The sequence below is a fragment of the Kogia breviceps genome, chromosome 3 (assembly GCF_026419965.1).
Source record: "Kogia breviceps isolate mKogBre1 chromosome 3, mKogBre1 haplotype 1, whole genome shotgun sequence".
NCBI classification, from domain to species: domain Eukaryota; kingdom Metazoa; phylum Chordata; class Mammalia; order Artiodactyla; family Physeteridae; genus Kogia; species Kogia breviceps.
This window is the reverse complement of record NC_081312.1, coordinates 25,239,031-25,264,684: the sequence shown is the minus strand read 5'-3', so window position 1 is coordinate 25,264,684 and position 25,654 is coordinate 25,239,031. Positions and strand designations below refer to the sequence as shown.

Here is a 25,654-nt window from a genome sequence, read left to right as displayed (position 1 = left end):
CCGGACCGGGGCACGAACCCGTGTCCCCTGAATTGGCAGGCGGAATCTCAACCATTGCGCCACCAGGGAAGCCCAACTCTGTCATTTTAGCATGAAAGCAACCACAGATAATCTGGAAATGAATTAGTGTGGCTGTGTTCCAATAAAACTTTATTTATGGACACAGAAATTTGAATTTCATATAATTTTCATGTGTCACTAATATTATTCTTCTGAGTTTTTCCCCCCACCATTTAAAAATGTACAAACAATTCTTAGTCCATGGGCAGTACAAAAACAGAGGGGAGCTCATAGTTTGCTGACACCTGACTTCAAAAACATCTGGTAGACAACTAAAACAAACTTGGTGTGGGGGGGATCATCCTCATTTAAATGTAGAAAAATCACCAATTTTTCCTTTTTCCTTGAGCTGTATAACTTCTGCTGTCAAAATATAGTTGCATTATATACATCTTCAACTATATGTGCCTCACAGAAATATACATAAAAACGAGAGAGAAGTGAACTGTGCAAGCAATTCTGCTCAACCCTCTCCAGCCCCCAAATGAGTCTAGGAGCACATCCCTAGAGGAAGCGTGGGCTGGGAGAGAGGAGTCTTCCATCCTCTTGGCTGGCCTCAGTTTCCACATGCTTCTCACAGCATACATATCTTGCTTGATGGAGTGTGAGTTTACAGTTTGAACATGTATTTTTTGTACAATATTGACACTGAACACAAGCCAATACCTTCATCTGATAATCACCTGACTAAAGAGCAATCTTCTAATGCTGAAAGATAAGCTGACTGCTGGATTTACTAAATGACATGTGTTGGTGTTCAGTGGGTCACATATAATGTACACAGTGTTCATATAATGTACATTATGAAAAATTTAAGGGATTCTTCCAGTGGTAATTTTAATTATATAAAATTATCCTACCACAAACAAATTTTAGAACCTATGTATGTACACATAAAGGATGAACCTGTTAATTTTTATTCCTTCAAACAAAAAAAAACCTACCAAGGATTACAATATAAACTCAATATTCAACACTCATAAGAAAAAAAAGGCAGGACAGAGGAGAAATGCAAATTTGGCAAGTCATTTCACAAGCAGCAGGTATCAAAGCAGCTTCTGGTCAGTCATCCACACAAACAAATAAGCTGGGATGTTTCTAAGAGTCCAGATAGTAATAAAATATTGGCAATATTATGTTTCTAGAAAGGAGCACTAAATTTCCATTATTGTTTTAAATAGCAATATCCATCTAGGAAGATGGTAATAAATATTTTCATTTTATGAGTGAGGAAACTGAGCCCCACCGAGACATAAGGTAACTTAAAGACTCAGGGTATATTGTAGAGCAATTATACTCCAATAAAGATGTTAAAAAAAAAAAAAAAAAAAAGACTCAGGGTATACCGAGGTGAGCTGGTGGAGGTACACAGATTAAACTCAGTGCTTCGAGCATTTTCCATACTGTCTACAATATAAAAAACAGCAGTGACTGGAGTATCAAGGAATATTCTCTCCTGTGAGACAGCCACAAAGAATACTTAGGGCAGAAACAGCTAGAAGGCTTCAATAGCATGAACAATACAGCAAGTGAAAATAGGAAAAAAACGAATCCCAGATACACTTACCCTCAAACATAGACACAGATCTTTAAAACTGAGTAAGTTTATTCATGGGGAAAACAGTTACAGAATACCCTTAGGACTTTTTCAGTCCAACAATTAAAATTGCATTTAAAAGCCAACGGGAAGAGTTTACAGACCTGAAAGACATCTGGAGAAACTACTGTCCCTCTTTCCTTGGGTTTATATATATTTACCTTTTAGGCAAGAGAGATAGCTGCGATTGTCTTTTCTAGATGTGATTTCCAGTTCCACTGTCTTAAGTGTATAGGATTTTTCTGTGAAGACCAGAGAAGATCAAAGAATTTGGTGTTGATTGGAAGAATTAAGAAGGTAAAACTAATGGTTGGTTCATGGAACCACAATTTTACCACAAATCACTTAGATGGGGTGGTGGAAAGGGAATTATGGTTCCCATCAATAAAACCTGAGGTATTCAAAGATTCCACAGACATGGAAACTCACATCTACCTCACTCAGAGATAATGGCGAGGCTGAGAAGGCTGTTGTGGGAGCTCATACCTCCTTGGACTTCGCACATACGTTAGTGCCAAAACCTAACCAGGACTGGATCACGTCAGGCACTTCTCTGACCAAAGTGGTTTATCAGTTTTCTCTTCAGGATGGGTTCCAAGGCAACAGTGTGATCAATGATGAGTTCTTCCCTGTCTCTGCTTTTGGCCTGTCTTTGTGCTGAAGTCTGCGGCAATACAAAACAGCATGGTCATTTACTGTAAGATCTGCCTGAGTAAAAGAATCGGGCTCTTCAAGTCTCAGCAGTCAGGGTTTAACCTAGCTCGTTTTACTTGGCTATTCTCATCATCCAGATGGCAGGAACCCTCTGTGATGATGTCTCTTTTATTCTCCTCCATGGGTTCCAAAGGGAAGTCCTGACCTATGGCCAGCACCTGCCGGACAGTCATGTTAACACGAGCAGTTTTCAAGTAGCTGGCGCACACCTGCCAGTCCTCCACAGAACAGGGCTCCACCACTGAGTCTCTGGGGAGGTCAGCTGGGAGAGGCGTCTCTAGGCAGCAAGGCAAGCTTTCCCCTTCTGGACTGGGAAGGACCCTCGGGACTGCATGGTTCAACAGGCGGCTGAAACCTGACATTACCATGATGTCACCACTGTGCATAAACATGGGGGTGGGGGCTTCATCTCTTTTGAGGCCACCCAGGAGAAAGATGGCAGACTGTCCGAAGCTATAAAAAAAAAAAAGTAAAACAATACACATAGTAAGTTTCTGTTATTAGCCATGATTGGTAAAGTTACTGCCCACTGCTATTTTTTTTTTTTTGGTTGCACTGTGCAGCTTGCGGGATCTTAGTTCCCTGACCAGGCACTGAACCTGGGCCCACAGCAGTGAAAGCATCAAGTCCTAACCACTGGACCACCAGGGAAGTCCCAATCCTCCTTTTTAAACCATGCTAAGATCCTTCTTTTCCAGCTTGTGTCTATGAGTGACCAGCTACCAGTGATCTGCTACTTAAACTTATAGCCCACAGAACTGCTGCAAAATAAAATCTGAAGCAATTAAATAAGCAAATTAAAATTTATTTGGGTCCTTTACTATATATTTATCATTCCTGTTTACTTTAAAGATAAGGCAATTAATAAAAGATTCTGTTCTTGCACTTTCCTCATGAGATACAGGTGCAGTACTTTGCAAAAATATAAACTTACATTTAGGGAGACAAGGAGAGTAAACTTTTCGGGCTTCTGTGCTTTGCTCTTCTCTATTCCAAAAAGGTTGCTCACTTTGCCTTACGGCCTTTACCACTTATCTATTCCACAGACACTGACAATACCTCTCATTATAAAAGACAGACTCTATGCATCTTAAACAGAAATATTCATTGTAATTTGGTCATTACTCTAAAAGACTAGGCTAATTTTACTTACGATACATGGCTAAGATGCCCAGAAGTGAAAGATTACAGAGTCCAACCATTTAAAAAATCTAATGTTTTATTTATTTAAGCTTAAAAGTGCTTTAGAAAAAGGAATGAAGTGATAAAAAGTAATTCAAAATCCCTAGACCCAACTTACCTGAACGAAAGCAGGGGTTTGGAGTGATCTAGTTCAGATTTGTCTACATGGATTCCTAGTGTGGAGTCTAATCGGTAGTAATTCAGGATACCTGCTTCAGCTCGGAAACCCTGAAATCCACAGGCAGCGGCTACTTGCTCTGAGAGGAAAGCCAGGTCAGAAGGGAAAGGTGTATAATGATCTGCTGAGTATTTCTTTGATAAAAGTAGGGAGAATAAGAAAAATAAACAATGATCTCAGGAAAATAGGAAACTGTGGCATAAGATTAATTACCACTTTAAAATCATCTAATTTACATGTAATATGTGGACTGACTGATTTACAATGTTGTGTCAGTTTCTGCCGTACAGCAAAGTGAGTCAGTTATACCTATGTATACATTCTTTTTAATATTCTTTTCCACTATGGTTTATCACAGGATACTGAATATAGTTCCCTGTGCTATACAGTAGGACCTTGTTGTTTATCCATTTCTCTATATAAAAGTCTGCGTCTGCTGACCCTAAACTTCCAATCCCTCCCTCCCCCACAGCAACCACAAGTCTGTTCTCTATTACATGTAATATTAATATAGCATGATTTACCCATCCCTTAAAATTTTTTTTATTGAGGTACAGTTGATTTACAATGTTACATTACTTTCAGGTATACTACATAGTGATTCAAAATTTTTATAGATTATGCTCTATTCATAGTTATGAAGTACTGGCTATATTCCCTGTGCTGTACAACACATCCTTGTGGCTTATTTATTTTATACATAGTAGTTTGTACTACTTAATAGCCATCCATTTTTGAGGCAACCAGTAATCTAATAATGGGTCAATTCAAAATACTGAGCACCTATTATATGGTAGGCACTGTGCTATGCAGTGATAAATCAGACAAAGTCATGCTGTATAGAGTCAACATATGAAGCAATTACACCTCTCTCTGGTATACTCCACTCCCAAACAGGATAGTTCTCTTAGGGTAAAAGGCAACTCAAAACTATCACTACCAAGAGGTGCCTAAGGAAACACACTGACTAAATGTTATGTAACCTGGATGGGATCCTGGAACAGAAAGTACATCAGTTAAAAATTAAGGAAATACAGATGAAGTATGGACTTCACTATTATGATAATATATTACTGGGACTTCCCTGGTAGTCCAGCGGTTTAGACTCTGCGCTCCCATTGCAGGGGGCCTGGGTTTGATCCCTGGTCAGGGAACTAGATCCCACACGCTGCAACTAACAGCCTGTACGTCACAACTAAAAGATCCCGCATGTAGCAACAAAGATCCCACGTGCTGCAACTAAGACCCAGCGCAGCCAAATAAATAAGTAAATACCAATATATATATTTTTGTGTGTGTGGTATGCGGGCCTCTCACTGTTGTGGCCTCTCCTGTTGCAGAGCACAGGCTCCGGACGCACAGGCTCAGTGGCCATGGCTCACGGGCCCAGCCGCTCTGCGGCATGTGGGATCTTCCCAGACCGGGGCACGAACCCGTGTCCCCTGCATCGGCAGGCGGATTCTCAACCACTGTGCCACCAGGGAAGCCCACCAATATTTTTTTTAAAAACTGTATTGCTATTGGTTCACTAATTGAGAAAAAGGTACCATACTAATATGACGTTAATAAAAGGGAAAACTCGGTGTGGGGTATTTGGGAACTCTGTACTACCTTTTCAACTTTTCTGTAAACCTGAAACTATACTACAATACAAAGTTTATTTTTTAAAAAAAAGGCAACTCAAATACTACAGCCAGTTTGATTTTGGACCCCTCAGCCTGCAACGTAGTTTCATGTGATTTCACTGGTCAATCTGATGGGATGACCCGCTCAAAACATCTGAATTTAAACCGACTTACACTGTGGTCAAGGCAGGACCTTAAAATGGAAGTAATTTTCAGCACTTACCCCCTGAACTGCCTCTATTTTTTGTACCTAAGGATCATAAATATACTTTTTCTCTTAAAAAACGAAAAGCAAAGGCCAGAACACCCTCTCTACAAAACATATACAATTTCTGAGAATGACAAGGCAGCAGCCTCCTATGCAGATGAGGCTGAGGGCTAGTCTGGCTATGTAAGCCAGCAGCATCTTGATACTCTTCCTTGGGCTGAAGCTCCTCTATCCTTCCTCCCGTTACTCAATCAACCTCAAATCTGATTAGAAAATCCACTTTTGTCTCACATCCCCACTAGTGTCGACTAGCTGGAGCAATGGTCACAGCTCTGGAGAGAAGTGAGCTTTTTTTTTTTTTTTGTCTTCAGTAAGTAATTATTACTGAGACAAAAGACAATTTGGTACACACCTGCTCCAAAGCACAGAGGATTCAATGTAGCAGAAACAATCCATTAACAGGAATGCGAACAGTAACAACTAGAAACCTATCACACACACACTAATCTTTCATCCACATTTAAAAAAATAGGCTTCAGTATATTTTTGTTATTTCAGTATATTAACAATATACTCATGTCCTGTTTCTCTTCCTCTTCCTCATTTTTCTTTTTTTTTAATTAGTCATCAATTTTATACATATTAGTGTATACATGTCAATCCCAATCTCCCAATTCTTCACACCCCCACCCGCATCCCCCGCCACTTTCCCCCCTTGGTGTCTATACATTTGTTCTCTACATCTGTGTCTCAATTTCTGCCCTGCAAACCGGTTCATCTGTACCATTTTTCTAGGTTCCACATATATGCGTTAATATACGATATTGGTTTTTCTCTTTCTGACTTACTTCACTCTGTATGACAGTCTCTAGATCCATCCACATCTCTACAAATGACCCAATTTCATTCCTTTTTGTGGCTGAGTAATATTCCGTTGTATATATGTACCACATCTTCTTTATCCATTCATCTGTCAATGGGCATTTAGGTTGCTTCCATGTCCTGGCTATTGTAAATAGTGCTGCAGTGAACAGTGGGGTGCATGTGTCTTTCTGAATTATGGTTTTCTCTGGGTATATGCCCAATAGGGGGATTGCTGGATCATATGGTAATTCTATTCTTAGCTTTTTAAGGAACCTCCATACTGTCCTCCATAGTGGCTGTATCAATTTACATTCCCACCAACAGTGCAAGAGGGTTCCCTTTTCTCCACACCCTCTCCAGCATTTGTTGTTTGTAGATTTTCTGATGATGCCCATTCTGACCAGTGTGAGGTGATACCTCACTGTAGTTTTGATTTGCATTTCTCTCATAATTAGTGATGTTGAGCAGCTTTTCATGTGCTTCTTGGCCACCTGTCTTCTTTGGAGAATGTCTATTTAGGTCTTCTGCCCATTTTTGGATTGGGTTGTTTGTTTTTTTAATATTGAGCTGCATGAGCTGTTTATATATTTTGGAGACTAATCCTTTGGCCGCTGACTTGTTTGCAAATATTTTCTCCCATTCTGAGGGTTGTATTTTTGTCTTGTTTACAGTTTCCTTTGCTGTGCAAAAGCTTTGAAGTTTCGTTAGGTCCCATTTGTTTATTTTTGTTTTTATTTCCATTACTCTAGGAGGTGGATCAAAAAATATCTTGCTGTGATTTATGTTAAAAAGTGTTCTTCCTATGTTTTCCTCTAAGAGTTTTAGAGTGTCCAGTCTTACATTTAGGTCTCTAATCCATTTTAAGTTTATTTTTGTGTATGGTATTAGGGAGTGTTCTAATTTCATTTTTTTACATGTAGCTGTCCAGTTTTCCAGCACCACTTATTGAAGAGACTGTCTTTTCTCCATTGTATATCCTTGCCTCCTTTGCCATAGATTAGCTGACCATAGGTGCATGGGTTTATCTCTGGGCTTTCTATCTTGTTCCATTGATCTATATATCTGTTTTTGTGCCACTACCATATTGTCTGGATTACTGTAGCTCTGTAGTATAGTCTGAAGTCAGAGAGTCTGATTCCTCCAGTTCTGCTTTTTTCCCTTAAGATTGCTTTAGCTATTTGGGGTCTTCTGTGTCTCCATACAAATTTTAAGATTTTTTGTTCTAGATCTGCAAAGAGTGCCCTTGGTAATTTGATAGGGATTGCGTTGAATCTGTAGATTGCTTTGGGTAGTACAGTCATTTTCACAATATTGATTCTTCCAATCCAAGAACATGGTATATCTTTCCATCTGTTGGTATCATCTTTAATTTCTTTCATCAGTGTCTTATAGTTTTTTGCATACAGGTCTTTTGTCTCCCTAGGTAGGTTTATTCCTAGGTATTTTATTCTTTTTGTTGAAATGGTAAATGGGAGTGTTTCCTTAATTTCTCTTTCAGATTTTTCATCATTAGTGTATAGGAATGCAAGAGATTTCTGTGCATTGATTTTGTATCCTGCAACTTTACCAAATTCATTGATTAGCTGTAGTAGTTTTCTGGTGGCATCTTTAGGATTCTCCATATATAGTATTATGTCTGCAAAGACTGACAGTTTTACTTTTTCTTTTCCAATTTGTATTCCTTTTATTTCTTTTTCTTCTCTCATTGCTGTGGCTAGGACTTCCAAAACTAAGTTGAATAATAGTGGTGAGAGTGGACATCCTTGTCTTGTTCCTGATCTTAGAGGAAATGCTTTCAGTTTTTCACCACCAAGAATGATGTTTGCTGTGGGTATGTCATATATGGCCTTTATTATGTTGAGGTAGGTTCCTTCTATGCCCACTTTCTGGAGAGTTTTTATCATAAATGGGTGTTGAATTTTGTCAAAAGCTTCTTCTGCATCTATTGAGATGATCATATGGGTTTTTTCCTTCAATTTGTTAATATGGTGTATCACATTGATTGATTTGCATATATTGAAGAATCCTTGCATCCCTGGGATAAATCCCACTTGATCATGGTGTATGATCCTTTTAACGTGTTGTAGGATTCTGTTTGCTAGTACTTTGTTGAGGAGTTTCGCATCTATATTCATCAGTGATACTGGTCTGTAATTTTCTGTTTCTGTAGTGTCTTTGTCTGGTTTTGGTTATTAGAGTGATGGTGGCCTCACAGAATGAGTTTGTGAGTGTTCCTTTCTCTGCCATTTTTTGGAAGAGTTTGAGAAGGATGGGTGTTAGCTCTTCTCTAAATGCTTGATAGAATTCACCCGTGAAGCCATCTGGTCCTGGACTTTTGTTTGTTGCAAGATTTTTAATCACAGTTTCAATTTCATTACTTGTGATTAGTCTGTTCATATTTTCTATTCCTTCCTGGTTCAGTCTTGAAAGGTTATACCTTCCTAAAAATTTGTCCATTTCTTCCAGGTTGTCCTGTTTATTGGCATAGAGTTGCTTGTAGTAGTCTCTTAGGATGCTTTGTACTTCTGTGGTGTCTGTTGTAACTTCTCCTTTTTCATTTCTAATTTTATTGATTTGAGTCCTCTCCCTCTTTTTCTTGATGAGTCTGCCTAATGGTTTATCAATTTGGTTTATCTTCTCAAAGAACCAGCTTTTAGTTTTACTGATCTTTGCTGTTTTCTTTGTTTCTATTTCTGCTCTGATCGTTATGATTTCTTTCCTTCTGCTAACTTTACGTTTTGTTTTTTCTTCTTTCTCTAGTTCCTTTAGGTGTAAGATTAGATTGTTTATTTGAGATTTTTGTTGTTTCTTGAGGTAGGCTTGTATAGCTATAAACTTCCCTCTAAGAACTGCTTTTGCTGCATCCCATAGGTTTTGGATCATCGTGTTTTCATTGTCATTTGTCTCCAGGTATTTTTTGATTTCCTCTTTGATTTCTTCAGTGATCTCTTGGTTATTTAATAACATATGGTATAGCCTCCGTATGTTTGTGTTTTTTACATTTTCTTCCCTGTAATTCATTTCTAATCTCATAGCGCTGTGGTCAGAAAAGATGCTTGATATGATTTCAATTTTTAAAAATTTACTGAGGCTGGATTTGTGACCCAAGATGTGATCTATCCTGGAGAATGTTCTGTGTGCACTTGAGAAGAAAGTGAAATCTGTTGTTTTTAGATGGAATGTCCTATAAATATGAATTAAATCTATCTGGTCTATTGTGTCATTTAAAGCTTGTTTCCTTATTTATTTTCATTTTGGATGATCTGTCCATTGGTGTAAGTGAGGTGTTAAAGTCCCTCACTATTATTGTGTTACTGTCGATTTCCTCTTTTATAGCTGTCAGCAGTTGCCTTATGTATTGAGGTGCTCCTATGTTGGGTGCATATATAGTTATAATTGTATATCTTCTTCTCAGATTGATCCTTTGATCATTATATAGTATCCTTCCTTGTCTCTTGTAACATTCTTTATTTTAAAGTCTACTTTATCTGATATGAGTATTGCTACTCCAGCTTTCTTTTGATTTCGATTTGCATGGAATATCTTTTTCCATCCCCTCACTTTCAGTCTGTATGTGTCCCTAGGTCTGAAGTGGGTCTCTTGTAGACAGCATATAGATGGGTCTTGTTTTTGTATCCATTCAGCAAGCCTGTGTCTTTTGGTTGGAGCATTTAATCCATTCACGTTTAGGGTAATTACCGACATGTATGTTCCTATGACCATTTTCTTAATTGTTTTGGGTTTGCTTTTGTAGGTCCTTTTCTTCTCTTGTTTTTCCAACTTAGAGAAGTTCCTTTAGCATTTGTTGTAGAGCTGGTTTGGTGGTGCTTAATTCTCTTAGCTTTTGCTTGTCTGTAAAGCTTTTGATTTCTCTGTTGAATCTGAATGAGATCCTTGGTGGGTAGGAGTAATCTTGGTTGTAGGTTCTTCCCTTTCATCACTTTAATTATATCATGCCACTCCCTTCTGGCTTGTAGAGTTTCTGCTGAGAAATCAGCTGTTAACCTTATGGGAGTTCCCTTGTATGTTATTTATTGTTTTTCCCTTGCTGCTTTCAATAATTTTTCTTTGTCTTTAATTTTTGCCAATTTGATTATTATGTGTCTCGGTGTGTTTCTCCTTGGGTTTATCCTGTATGGGACTCTCTGTGCTTCCTGGACTTGGGTGGCTATTTCCTTTCCCATGTTAGGTAAGTTTTTGACTATAATCTCTTCAAATATTTTCTCAGGTCCTTTCTCACTCTCTTCTCCTTCTGGGATCCCTATAATGCGAATGTTGTTGTGTTTTTTTTTTTTTTTTTTTTGCAGTACATGGGCCTCTCACTGTTGTGGCCTCTCCCGTCGCGGAGCACAGGCTCCCGACGCGCAGGCTCAGAAGCCATTACTGGACCGGGGCATGAACCCGTGTCCCCTGCATCGGCAGGCGGACTCTCAACCACTGCACCACCAGGGAAGCCCTGTTGTTGTGTTTAATGTCCCAGAGGTCTCCTAGGCTGTCTTCATTTCTTTTCATTCTTTTTTCTTTATTCGGTTCTGCAGCAGTGAATTCCACCATTCTTCGAGGTCACTTATCTGTTCTTCTACCTCAGTTATTCTGGTATTGATTCCTTGTAGTGTAGTTTGCATTTCAGTTATTGTATTGTTCATGTCTGTTTGTTCTTCAATTCTTCTAGGTGTTTGTTAAACATTTCATGCATCTTCTCAATCTTTGCCTCCATTCTTTTTCCGAGGTCCTGGATCATCTTCACTATCATTATTCTGAATTATTTTTCTGGAAGGTTGCCTATCTCTATTTCATTTAGTTGTTTTTCTGGGGTTTTATTTTGTTCCTTCACCTGGTACATAGCCCTCTGCCTTTTCATCTTGTCTATCTGTGAATGTGGTTTTTGTTCCACAGGCTACAGGATTATAGTTCTTGCTTCTGCTGTCTGCCCTTTGGTGGATGAGGCTACCAAAGAGGCTTGTGCAAGTTTCCTGATGGGAGGGACTGGTGGTGCGTAGAGCTGTTGCTCTGGTGGGCAGAGCTCAGTAAACCTTTAATCCGCTTGACTGCTGATCGGTGGAGTTGGGCTCCCTCCCTGTTGTTTGTCTGGCCTGAGGCAACCCAACACTGGAGACTACCGGGGCTAATGGTGGACTCTGGGAGGGCTCACACCAAGGAGTATCTCCCAGAACTTCCACTGGCAGTGTACTTGTCCCCACGGTGAGCCACAGACATCCCCCGCCTCTGCAGGAGACCCTCCAACACTAGCAGGTACATCTGGTTCAGTCTCCCCTGGGGTCACTGCTCCTTCCCCTGGGTCCCGATGTGCACACTACCTTGTGTATGCCCTCCAAGAGTGGAGTCTCTGTTTCCCGCAGTCCTGTTGAAGTCAATCAAATCCCACTAGCCTTGAAAGTCTCATTTTCTAGGAATTCCTCCTCCCGTTGCTGGACCCCCATGTTGGGAAGCCTGAAGTGAAGGTCAGAACCTTTGCTCCAGTGGGTGGACTTCTGTGGTATAAGTGTTCTCCAGTCTGTGAGTCACCCACCCAGCAGTTATGGGATTTGATTTTACTGTGAGTACACCCCTCCTACCATCTCAGTTTGGCTTCTCCTTTGTCTGTGGGTGTGGGGTATCTTTTTCTGGTGAGTTCCAGTGTCTTCCTGTCGATGACTGTCCAGCAGCTAGCTGCGATTCTGGTGTTCTCACAAGAGGGAGTGAGAGCATGTCCTTCTACTCTGCCATCTTGGTTCAGGGCTGAGAAGTGAGCTTTAATTTCACATTAAGAAAGTCTTTTCTGAAAAGTCTTTGATGGATGGCCAAGCCTCTTCAGTTGGAATCTGTTTTGCTTTTTTCTTCTTTTCCTGAACTGCAAATAAAAGCTCCTATTTAATTTCTCAAAACTAAGGGTGTAGTTAGGGAACTTTAAGGTTTTCTCTCACATTGTTTTAGTCCTTCAGAAGACCAGCCACTTAGAGCTCCTATTCTAGCACTAGATTGCCTCTGCTATAATGAAAGAATTACGTTTTTGGGCTTTCATCCCTATCTAAACTGTCTATGTACTACTCTTCTTAATTCTCCTTCTCTTTTTCTGATTACTCTTTCAGTGTTTTTTATAATTTTCACTCCATGTTTTTCTTAGTAAATGAGGCTAACTTATTCTTTGGGGAATAACAATACCTACAGTTAATATCATAAAATACAATAAGCTAACATTTATGGTGTTAATACATTTAACTGCTTAGAATAGCCAGGCACTGTTGTTATTACTACAAAGGCGTTAATCATTTAATCCTCACAACCACCTTATGAGGGAGGCATTATACATATGAAGGCAAGATTCAAATCCAGGCTGTCTAACCCAAAGAAAACCACAAGGCCATTTCCCCAAATACAGATGTCTAGTTTTCCATTAAATCTGTATCACTGAAAATGAGAATTTTATCATGAATACTTCTGAGCAACATTTACCATTATTTTGAGTAGTTAACATATTTATTAATGAGCTGGGTTGACTGAAACTATGGAGCTCTTAAAAAGTAACTGATTAGTAGGAAGATGGTCTATACCAATTTGCTTTATTCAGTTTACTCTCAGAATTAGTCCTTCAACTTGGTGGCAAACATCTCATTGCGAAAAGAGGCACTGAGATGCCAGCGATAAAGGAGGCATTTTCTGAATCGTAGGGGTCAGGAAAGAAGAAATTGTACCTCAAGAAAACATAGAACTTTGTTAACTGTAGGACATTCTTTCCCATCCCTCTCCTGCTCAGACCTTATATGGCAGTCAAAGGTGTCTAGATCTTGAATGTTCTTTTGTGAGTTGATGGAAGAGAATACCAGAAGTACATGGAGCTTCTTTTACTCTAGGCACATATTATGTAGAAAATAAATGATCAACAAACACTAAATAATAATGGAAATAAAGATTGTAATTGAGAATTGCTCTTAAATACAGTAAAGGAAAATCTGTATCCCTGAAACCTCCCCAGAAGAAGCACCAATGACTTCTGATAAAATAATATAACCTGAGAGCATATGAAAAAGTAATTTTCTCTTGATAAATTATTCATTCCTGGGGCTTCCCCGTGGGCGCAGTGGTTGAGAGTCCACCTGCCGATGCAGGGGACACAGGTTTGTGCCCTGGTCTGGAAAGATCCCACATGCTGCGGATCAGCTAGGCCTGTGAGCCATGGCTGCTGAGCCTGCACGTCCGGAGCCTATGCTCCACAACGAGAGAGGCCATAACAGTGAGAGGCCCACGTATCGCCAAAAAAAAAAAAAAAATCATTGCTCTTGAGATACCATATCAAGAGGATTTTAGAAGGGAATAAATAAAAGAAATCCTTCCACATATGTATAATCTGATACTTTAAGCTTGGCCAGGAAGAAATCAAACTATGTGGGCCCAAAAAGCATAAAAATGGAAGAACAATGGAATTAGCAGGAAAATTTTAATACCTTATTGTCCCAGTTATAATGGTAGCCTAGGGTCACCCAGCGCAGTTTCTCTAGTAAACTTCGGGGTCTCCGTTTATTCACTTCTTTATATCTGCAACAATTGGAGACAAAAGATGATTTATTCACTTCAAATGGCAGCAACAGCCTGTTTTATGGATCCTGGAGTCTAAATTTGGTATTCTATATAAGCTGTTAGCCAAGACCTCCACAGGGGAAATTAGAACAGAAATGAGTTGACCAAGAATACAATAATACTAAAACACATGTTAGCATTTCTAACTTCTAATCGTTGGTTCTAAATCCTCTGCTGAATGGGATCAATTTTAAATGTCGAGTCTCCAGCATCTCAATAATGATAAAACAAAATGACAACAGAAATGCCTTTACTCGTCCATGGGAAATGGGACAAAGAGCCCTACAGATAACTGAAAATTTGGCTAACAGAACACGTTCAATTTGGTTTGCTAAAAGCAGGACGTGATTAATTACAGCTATCACTATGTCTAGAATAATGGTGGCTTCCCAGAATTGCAGTTTGGGGGAAAAAACATTTGGCAAAATACAGTATATAATCAAAAATTACTGGTTTAACATGACTTCTTTAACCCCATATAACAACTTAGATAACTGAGGCCCAGCTAACAATTAAAGGCCACTGTAATTGATTTGGTTTCTGACATTCCCTTATTCAAACCACAGGTTTCTGTAAAATGGAGGTATCCTTTCTGTAATTATATCTTGTTTAATCAAACCTATGGGATTAACTACTCTTTTTCTTTTTTTTTTTTTTTTGGCTGCGCTGTGTGGCTTGTGGGATCTTAGTTCCCCGACCAGGGATTGAACCCAGGGCATTTATCAGTGGAAGCATGGAGTCCTAAACACTGGACCATCAGGGAATTCCCTAACTACTCTCCTTCTAAAGAGGAAGCTTGTTTGTTTGAGTTACCTCTAAATATCTAAAAATACAAGAATGCTAGGTCTAATCATTTTATTTAGTTTGTTTTTTCTATGTAATTTACATCATTAATCAATCAAAAAAAATTTTTTGGGGGGGTCTAAGAACCACTGCTCTTTAAAAAAGAAAAGATTAGGCTGCTTTAAGGAGTTTATAATTTGACAGGAGATGACAGATAAGTATAAGAAATGAGGGGAAAATTTAAGGCAGTATAAAATCTAGCACTAAACTGAATAGCAGAAGATTTGGAGGGCCACTAGAATTAAGAAAAAGGAAAGCTCAAAGTCAACTGTCTTATCAGTTAAGGCTTCATGGCAGAGTTGGGGAGTTGAGTGTGGCATTGAAGAATGGCCAGCATTTAAACAAGGAGTGATGCAATAGGCAATATAGGCACAAAGCATAAACAGAAGCAAAGGATTTATTGCAAGCTCACACTGTAAGTGGCACTCATCTTGAGGTCTGACAAAGTTTACAGAATAGATGCTATCTGTCCTCAAAGAGTTTACATTCTAAGGAAATTGCCACACAGACATACATCAAGACCAGTAAATCAATAACAAGAATGGATCAAACGCTGATATATTTAGGACAGCTGTGAAGAAAAGAAGCATAGCAGGTCCGACTGCTACCCTTTGAAAGCACTGCATATTAGGTTGGCCCTTGGCAAGCATCTGGAATTTGGATTCTGGGGAGGTTCACATCATTGCCAGAACTCACTGTGCCTACATTGTCTGTATAAACAATACAGTTTATGCTGAACACCTGACTCCCTTCTGGGAGTTGGAATTTTGGTACCTGTCAGGCAGAGACTGCCTATGTGCCATCCCCTAGTAAAAATCTGGGCACTGAGCTTCTTTAAACCATGCTGATGCTGCTGGTCCAAGTACCACACTTTGAGAAACACTATTCTAGCCAAAATTTAAAAAACTCTTACTAGCTCAATAAGAGATCATTTTATTCTTGAAAAAGAACCCCAATCAGATTGACCTGTACAAATAAAGCTAACAAGGCAGCTCTGAAAACTTGATGGCATTTTAAACATTTGATATGGCACCAATAAGTTGCTTTTCATCAAAAGATTGGGTCTAATGTTCTTTAAGAACAGGGTATACATTATTATAATTAACACAGTTTATAGTGTTAATAAAATTATCAAAATTATAGTAACAACCAAACATGAACATATAGCCTATAACATACCCTTTAAAATTTAGTTTCTTGTTTAGGAAAACAAAAGAACATGTCTTTTCTACCTTAACTGTATCACTATAAAAAAGGCTTTGGGTTTTGCTTTATATTATAGAGAGGGACAGGTTCAGGATGCAAAAGAAGCCAGAAAGAGCCATACTTACACAAGCATTAAGCCCAGTCCTCACAACAAAAAGGAAAAAAAAAAAGCTTAAAGACGCTTAGTGAAAGAACAGTTGTGATCACCAAGTGTGCCATTTTGAAGTGAAAGTGTGTGTGTATGTACTGTGTTAGACCCAGGTACGTATGAGATTCTATCCCTTATTTCATATCCTCTTCTGAGAACCTGACTTCCATTCTTGCCTTTGTATAGAATTTCTGGAAGGAAAGTAGCAACAACTGTTGTTAACACTTGCCTTCAAGATGTGAGAGAAGGACTGGCCAGTGCTAGACATTTCTTGTCTTAGTACCACTTAGGGACCTTTCTGGTCCCCACGGGCCTCGTGGGTAACAAAGATTCCAAAAAAATCACTTGAACGTTGTGAATAGTGTAAGGCCCAAACCAAGTTTCACATGCTCCCAGTTCTTTTTCAAACAGAAAATACTGAGGGATTAATGAAAGGATGGGTGGGCTGTTCTTTTTTTGTACCTGATTTGTCCAAAAAAGAAGCCAAGAAGGCTCAGTGCCAGTGGAGCCACTTATCCACCCTAAGGAATGCAGGGAATATGTTGGCATCTAACCTAACTTTAAATCTTCACCCAATTATCCAAAATAATGTTTTCAAGCAAGTGTGACCCTAATTATTGGTTTTCACTGCAAACAGAAACATGCTGCCCCTCCAGGCACTAGCTAGAGGATGATGGATAGGTGGGCTGGCACCTTCTCCCCTGGTGAATGTGCCCACCCAGCACTTTGCTCACTTTCTGTCAGGGGTAAAATCTTAATGTAAGCATTGGCATTTCTTTCAGCAATCTCATCCTATAGCACTGCTTTCAACTGAACCCTAACTGGGTGGAAACAAACTTCTGTCCTGCTTGTCCACTCTCTATGCAGTGGGTAACCATTGGTATTTTCTTTTCTTTCTTGCCTCAAGGGACAGTAGTGAACCACTGTGAAAGCAAAACTACTCACTCAGGACAGAAGTCTGAAGGTTGTTTATGACAGAAAACATTCAAAATCCTATTGCAGGTATTGCTTTTTCAATCATTTTTAAAGATTTAGGGATTGAGTCTTTCACAACTCTGAATATTTCCCTCCACGACTACAGCTTTCTGTCCTTCTTCCTTTCCTAGTCTCTCATTTCCATTAAACCTAAAGTACCATCTCCTGTCCCTAGAACTCCATTTTTTTCAGTATTTGAGTGCTTCCAGTTTTATTTCCCTTTTCAACCTGAATCTCTCAGTTAGTCAGAGCAAATGGACATCCAACTCTACCTTAACACTCTTTTGCTATCTTGCAAATGTTATTCTTACCTAATCTTCTACCTTCTGTTCTAAACTTTCACCATTTATCCCAAGTCCTCAGTCCTGCTCTTACTCCCTTCCAGGACAAGAATACAGAGGCCTGATCAAGTGATCTAGTTAATGATTTCAACTTGCCTCCCCTATACCTCTAAACTTTTTGAAATCCTTACTCTGCCCTTCCTTCCTGGTTTCAGCAGTGGTCTTACTTCTTTTCATTAAGGCCAATTCTTCACCTATACTATCTCCCATTTCCCTGATGTGGCCTCTGAGACCCTTCTCCATTATCATCTTTCTTCTCATATTTTCAACTCTTCCTGTGTACTTGTTTCTTCCTCTTGATCTGCAAAAATGTTCCAACATTTCCACATACCTGAGAAAACATCTTTTCAACTTGACCTCTTACTCAGGTACCCTCTATGTCCTGCCTCCCTCTGCTCCACATCGCTTCTTCTCTTCACAATTAAACATTGCTAAAAGGACTCAATATTTGCTGGCCAGCCCCCTCCTCTGAGATCTGACTTCTGCTTACACCACTCTACCAAAACTAGTTTAGTTTCAATTATACCATTTAATTGTCAAATCCCAGGCCTACAGACATGACTGGTCCTTCTCTTATTTGGGAAACACTTCCCTGCCTTGGCTTCTAATAGTACTTTTTTTTCCCCACCCAGAGCTTATGCTTCCTAGGGCCAATCGCCTTCTTTTCTCTGTATGTTTTCCATAAACAAACAAAAAACCACATTATTCCCACTGTTCGCTTCACTATGGCCTTCATGTGTAACTCCCACATCTATCTCTGTTTCTCTCCCTCTCTCTCATTATGCACCTAAGCTCAGTTCCATATTTCCAAAGGCATACTAGACATCTCCATGTGGATACTCCACAGGCATTTCAAAAACAATACGCCCCAAACTACACTAAGGATCATCTCTGCTCATTCTCCTCTTCCTCCAAACCTTATTTCCATTAAATCTTAGTATATAATGTTCCACTGAGGAACACGGAGGTGCAGGTATGTTTTTGAGATAATGATTTTGTTTCCTTTGGATATAGACTGAGAAGTAAAATTGCTGGATCATATGGTAGTTCTATTTTTAATTTTCTGAGAAACTTCTATACTGTTTTGCATAAATAAATAACTACAGCATTATTTACAACAGCCAAGACATGGAAACAACCTAAATATCCAACAACAGATGAATGGATAAAGAAAATGTGATACACACACAGTAGAATATTATTCAGCCATAAAAAGGGAAATCCTGCCATTTGTGACAACTTGGATGAAACCTGATGGCATTATGCTAAATGGAATAAAGGAGAGAAAGACAAATGATCACACTTTTATGTGGACTCTAAAAAATATGAAATAGAACAGACTGGTGGTTGCCAGAGGCAGGGGTGGGGTGTGTGTGTGTGTGTGTGTGTGTGTGTGTGTGTGTGTGTGTGTGTGTGTGTGAGAGAGAGAGAGAGAGAGAGAGAAATGAGTAAAGATGGTCAAAAGATAAAAACTTGTCATTGTAAGAGAAGTAAGTTTTGGGGATGTAAATTACAGCATGGTGACTATAGTTAACACTATTATATACTAGAAAGTTTCTAAGAGAGTAGATCTTAAAAGTTCTTATCACAAGAAAAATAATTTGTAATGATGTGAGGTGACTGACATGAATGAAATTTATTGTGATAACCATCTGGAATATATACACGTATGAAATCATGCCTTACACCCTGGACTAACACACTTATGTGTCAATTACCTCAATAAACCTGGGGGAAGCCCCACAACTGAAGTGTAAACCTGCCTGTCACTTAGAAATCTGTGCATAATCCTTAACTACTTCTCTTTCACTTTTCATAATCTCTTGGTTCCCAAGCCCTATACACAATGTCTTTTCCAGGCCTTTATCATCTTTTGCGTGGGTTATAAAGCTAAATTCTTTCTTTTCTAGGCCACACCGCGCAGCATGCAGGATCTTAGCTCCCTGACCTGGGACTGAACCTGCGCCCCCTGCAGTGGAAGCGTGGAGTCTTAACCACTGGACCGCCAGGGAAGTCCCTTAAGCGAAATTCTTAATTGTGCGTTTTGCAATGACTAAATTTTCAATCCATTTTCCTCACTGCCACAAGAATTATCTCTCTAAAGTGAAAAATCAATTACTAATTTTGATGAATTCCTCCTGTTTATAGGACAAAGTCCACATTTTCCTATTGTGAAATAAAATTTATGTTTTATGGCAAGATGAGATAAATTCATTCATTCATTCATTCATTTATTTATTTGCTGTGCCACGCTTCTTGTGAGATCTTAGTTCCTTGACCAGGGGCTGAACCCGGGCCCTTGGCAGTGACAGTGTGGAGTCTTAATCATTGGGAACTCCCAAAACGAGAAAAATTTAAACATAAAAAAATCTCCTCTGCCCTCTGGCTCCCTCTTCCCCTCACTGTGCACTGTGTGTCTGCATTATGCATCGAGCAACCTCCCCCATCGGCAGAAATACCCACTCACATAAAGAGCAACATTCTCTTAGCAACAAGACAACTCCTTAAAAGATAACGTTCCTTCTTGATCTTGTACGGGGATGCTTAGATCTGGATTGTGTAAACTGTCAATAATCCATCACTTAATACACAACTCTCTGTGTCAAAAAACTTATATAACTGTGCCTTGACTTCTAATGGCTGAACAGTTCTTGGAGCTTTCTGACATGCTGTTCCCAGGTAATAATCCTCAATTTGGCTCGAATAAAATGTTTCCATTTCTTTCTTAGATCGATTAATTAATTTTTTGTCTACACTATATGGCATGTAAACCCCCTTATAATCTGGCATGAACCTTTCTACTTTCATCTTCAAGCATTTCCTACAAGGTATCCTACCCTCCTTCTTTCATGGCTGTGTTTTTGACCATACAATTTTCTACTGAAATGCTCTCTCCTCTCCTACTCTACTCTCTGCATAGCAGATTTTTCTAACTTGCTTTTCCAGTTTAAAAACTTAAGGGAAATCTTTATCCTCAACTCAGTCTCTCCCTCTACTGTGCCCATACAGCACCTTCCAACTTCCTCTATTAAAGAATACAGCTTTAGTGCTGTAAATACCTTATGAAAGCACCTGAATTCCTCCTTTAATAGTCCCTTCCTCAAAGACATGGAATGAGTTTTATATCTATGCTACCACCAAATATTTCCTAAAGCACAAATGTACATTATTTAATAAATTAATGAAAATAAGATGGAAAGGTATTGTACTATACAGTTTTTAATTAATGATTCTCAAGTTCAGCATTATGCTTTTATTGGGCTAATAGAGAAGATATCAATTTACTTAAAATTAGTATTTACTGAACACCTTCTAATATATACTAAGAACTGTGGTTGGTGCCAAGGCTACAAGAATTTCAAGGTCTGGGGGCAGGGATGGGGCAGGGCAGGTAGTAGGAAGGAGAAGGGGGCAGATGACAGGATTCACTACAATAAATGCTATAACAGCATCATAAACAAAGTCTTAAAGAAATAGAAAGGGGAAGGAATTAATTCTGCTTCCACATTGAGAATATCAATGGAAAAAAGCACACATACAAAAATGGATACAAAGCACTTCATAAGCTAACTTATGGAATAAATAAAGCTAAGTTGCTTTATTTAAATGTATATTTTCCCTTGCCTTATTCTTTAAAAAGTTATTTTTGAATAGATAATACATTCACAAAATTCAAAAGGCATAAAAAAGTATCCATTAACTAAGTAATTCTACAAATATTTATTTAGTAACTACCATGCACTGAAGAATAAAAACAGAGGGCAAAGGGATAAAGAGGACAGGAAATGGGCTATTTTTAATTGAATAAAGGAATCATCTCATAAAATGACATCAGAACAGCTTGTACAAAGAATCTGAGCATGCCTGATGTGTTTAAGGAACAGAATGGAAGCCAGTACTGCTGGAAAATAAATGAAAAGGAATAGGAGATGAGGTGGGAAATCCAGATCATCTAGGCCTCATGGCCTTGATAAAGACATTTGATTTTATTCTAACTGTGAGGGGGCTGTAAACAAAGAATCTGACTGGCCTTTGTCCTTGGTTCTTTACAGCAAGGTTTTAAACCCTTGGAATTCCTGGGAGGGACAGGAGTATCTGTTACTCACTGTGGATCAACCTGAGTTTATGCTAAAAAGATGACTCACAGGCTTCCCTGGTGGCGCAGTGATTGAGAGTCTGCCTGCTGATGCAGGGGACGTGGGTTCGTGCCCCAGTCCAGGAAGATCCCACATGCCACGGAGCGGCTGGGCCCGTGAGCCATGGCCGCTGAACCTGCGGGTCCGGAACCTGTGCTCCGCAACGGGAGAGGCCACAACAGTGAGAGGCCCGCATACCGCAAAAAAAACAAAAAACAAAAAAAAGATGACTCAGGATGTGGGTTTGTGAAGCTAGAAAGACCAATGTCAACTTAGAGGGTTTAGGCTTGAAGAGATATTAGCATGACCTACTCGATAGGTGAAGGGCTAGAGACTGAGTTAAAGCATGCGGCCAATGAGTCAATCAGTCATGTTCAAGTAGTGAAATCCCAATAAAAACTGTGAACACTAGGCCTTGGGAGAGCTTCCTGGGAGGGCTACATGCCCTGAGTCCATGGGAAGAGGACATGGGAGCTCTGTATTCAGAACCCTCCCAGACATCACCCTACAGATCTCTTCATTGGATGGCCCTGATTTGTATCCTTTATAGTAAAATTATAATCATAAGTATAATGCTTTCTTGAGTTTTATGAGTTGTTCTAGTGAGTTAATGAAACTGAGGAGGTCATGGGAATTCCCCTGAATTTGTAACCAGTTGGTAAGAAGTGTGTACAGCCTGGGGTCCTCCCAAACTTGTAGGTGGTGTCTGAAGTGAGGGTAATTTGGTTAAGGACCATGCCTTTAACTTGTGATGTCTGTGCTGACTCTGGATGGTTTGCATTAGAATTGAACTGCAGTATTGCACATTAGAAACTATAAAAGAAATGACACGATTTCTATATTCTGTAGAAAACAGACTGAAGAGGCACAAGAGCAGACACAGGGAGACTGGTTAGGAGGCTACTGCAGTAAATGATGGTGGCTTAGACTACAGTGGTTTTGATGGAGATGCTGAGGAATGATTTTGTTTATTACAACTGTAGACCCTACTATTTGCTGGAGGGTTGGAGTTAGGATTTTTTTAATGGCTGTATAGTGGCTGCATTCTGCTGCTTAGGTCTGTCATGCTTGATTTATCTGATCTCCTGCTGACAGACACTTGTTTCTCATTTTCCCCCCCATTACAAACAATGCTGCAATAAAGATGCTTACACCTAACTATTGTACTCCTGGGCGAGAATCTCTAGCTACACTATTCACTGACAATAAACTTTGAACAAAACATAGAATTGAGGTGCCCTAATATTGTGAACAAACCATTTTTGCTAATATGTTCCAAATATTCCTTCATTTCCTACTTTACATAGAAAAAAGGGCTGAAGCCAAATGAAAATGGATCATCTGATGATTAATGAGGATGAACTCGATATCTAAGATATGATAAGCAAATTCTTTAAAGTGGACCTCAATTTAATATAACTGTCAAAGTGTCTGTCCAAATGTTCCTGGCGGAAAGAATATAACTGTGCTGTATTTGAGTGGAAATGAGGAAAAATAAATGTTAGTTACTTTCACTGAACTATTATAGAGTAGTTCCTTTAAAGATCTGTGATGACGTGAACTGAATACTAATGCTTTATTGTGACTGCTAAGACTTACCTTAGAAACTCTTTGCTCTGTTCCCACAAATCTTGGGTCTCTTCTTTAGTCATATGTTTGTCCAGGTTACATACATTAGGTTTCTGAGAATATAACTTAAGGCACTGCTTCACCCAGTGCCACTGGTAACCTGGGAGGAAGGGGTTTGGGATAAAAATAAATCCTATACAAAAGATGGATGAGAAAAAAAGAAGAGGAGGAAATCCTCCATCAGTTAATCAGATCATGTATTTTTGTTGGCATCCTTATACCCATTACATTATTATTTATTCCGTGTCTCCTTTTGCTAATGCTTCCAGTGGCTTCCACACCTAAGTGTATATTCTCATTCCTATTCTCTAATTTCAGAGGAAGAGGAGTTCCTTCAAGTTAATAAAAAGCTGTTTTGATGATGAATGCTAGACACCTACCACTATGCAATTATCTCTAGTTTTCTGGGTTGTCCTCAAGAGAAACAAATATTACACAATTATCAATTGTGTTATTCCAAAGCAAACTTCAGAACTGAAACTGACAAGTCACCCCTCAAATTTCACCAGGTATCATTTAGAGAGGTGGAAACTGCTTCCTGTAGTTACTACTTCTGTGATATCTCAGTGTTGCCTTTTTTGTTTTCTAATATCTGGCTAATGATTTTTTTATATTAAATCATCTGTTAAAATAATTGGTGTGATTTCTGCTTCCTTTGAACTTTGACTACTATAGCAGGGAAGGAAGGTGGTATAGACATCTGCTCAGTATGCAAATACCTAACCATTTCTGCTCTGTAAAAGACGAATAACAATACTTAACTGGAATCCTATGCATGGTTAAGGATTCATTCATCAAACATACACTATATGTACTTTCTTAAGAATTAGAGGTGAAAAACTTTGTCTTAAGTACCTGGAGATAGAACACTAGAGATGGTTATACAGATAATGCCTTTAGAAGTCTGGCTGTGAAAGGAAACAAAGGCCGAGGAGTAGTCACAGAAGAATAAGAGGGGAGTTTATCGTTTTAAGGGTTTGGAAAGACCTAAGCGTGCTTACATGAGCAAAGAGCCCGCAGAAAGGAACTGGTTGAAAACAGAAAAGAAAGGAACACAGCAAGGTCTTGAAAGCTGTAAGGGGTAAAAGAAGGTGGGATTAAAAGGTGAAGGGAGTGGTTTTGACCAGAAGCAATCCCTTTTCCTCTAAAATTGGAGGACAGGAACGGAGATTCACTTATAAGTGTGGAGGCCACTTCTGCATGTCATGTATTAGTCAAATTCTCCAAATAATTTAGGAGTAACAGGACTGTCAATGTATTTTTTTTTAAAATATGAAAAATATTTCCAATAACCTACTGTCTGCTATCACCACTATTTCACAAAATAAGAATATTATAATACCCACAAAGATATCACATCAAAGGAAGAATACTTCTGATCTAATTCAAGTTTGAACAGTGACAGGAAACTAAATACTTTTATAGGCAGTCCATTCCAGACAACTGTTGTCTTCCTTTTATGGAATTAAAATTTGCCTCTTTAAAATTTTTCATGCATTGGTCTCAGGTCCTGACACATTCAGCAACCCCAAATCAGTTGTCATTTCTTCTTGATAAATGCCTCTAAGTCTGTAGCTAACATTTACTGAGCATTTACTATGTGCAAGGCACTGACCTAAGTACTTTACATGTACACTCACATTTAATCCTAACCTTATGAAGTGGGTACTATCTTTAGACACATTTTACATATGAGGAAACTGAGGCCAAGAGAGATTAAGACACTTGCCCAAGATCATACAGCAGGAAGTGATAGAGCCAGTACATGAAGCCATGCAGTCTGGTGTCAGACCTTAATCACTAGTATGCATTGCTTTCCACCTTTTTTTTTTTTTGCAGTATGCCGGCCTGTCACTGTTGTGGCCTCCTGTTGCAGAGCACAGGCTCTGGACACGCAGGCTCAGCAGCCATGGCTCATGCGCCTAGCCGCTCCGCGGCATGTGGAATCTTCCCAGACCGGGGCATGAATCCGTGTCCCCTGCATCGGCAGGCGGACTCTCAACCACTGCGCCACCAGGGAAGCCCCCCACCCCTTTTTGTGTACAACAAATTTTCAAATGTTTGATGCTGTCATGTTCCCACTCAGGTCTACTCTTCCCCAGGCTCAGCTTCTGGTCTTCAGACCCATCACCTTCCTGCTCACTCTTGTAAGGACAGCGTGTGGTATACTCAGGTTCCTTCAGAATAAACAGGATCCGGAAGTAAACATAATCCTTCTGATCAAGTCAGAGTAAGAGGAGACTCCTTTCCCATGTTCTGGACATTGTACTTCAATTAAATGCAGCTTACAGTGGCAGGCAACATAACATAATGAGGTACCAACTCAAATGATGTGGCTTAAGTGTAAAGTCCTAGGAAACCTCAAACAGCAAG

General features: G+C 39.3%; 1 protein-coding gene across 3 annotated transcripts in view; it reads right to left on the bottom strand.

Moving 5' to 3' along the window:
- Window positions 1-1,648: 1,648 nt before the first annotated feature.
- Window positions 1,649-25,654, bottom strand: part of ALKBH1 (alkB homolog 1, histone H2A dioxygenase) — a 28,171-nt gene continuing 4,165 nt past the window's right edge. The window contains exons 3-7 of one of the 3 annotated variants that reach the window (XM_067027983.1): window positions 23,252-23,414; window positions 13,871-13,961; window positions 3,672-3,865; window positions 2,581-2,824; window positions 1,649-2,321 (exon numbers count right to left, since the gene is read on the bottom strand). In XM_067027983.1, coding sequence (XP_066884084.1) covers window positions 2,199-2,321; window positions 2,581-2,824; window positions 3,672-3,865; window positions 13,871-13,961; window positions 23,252-23,414 — 815 coding nt within the window. In that variant the 3' untranslated portion in view covers window positions 1,649-2,198. Of the gene's footprint in view, window positions 2,825-3,671; window positions 3,866-13,870; window positions 13,962-23,251; window positions 23,415-25,654 lie in introns of all 3 variants that reach the window. The other 2 variants (XM_067027984.1, XM_059057643.2) reach the window with 2 other exon arrangements.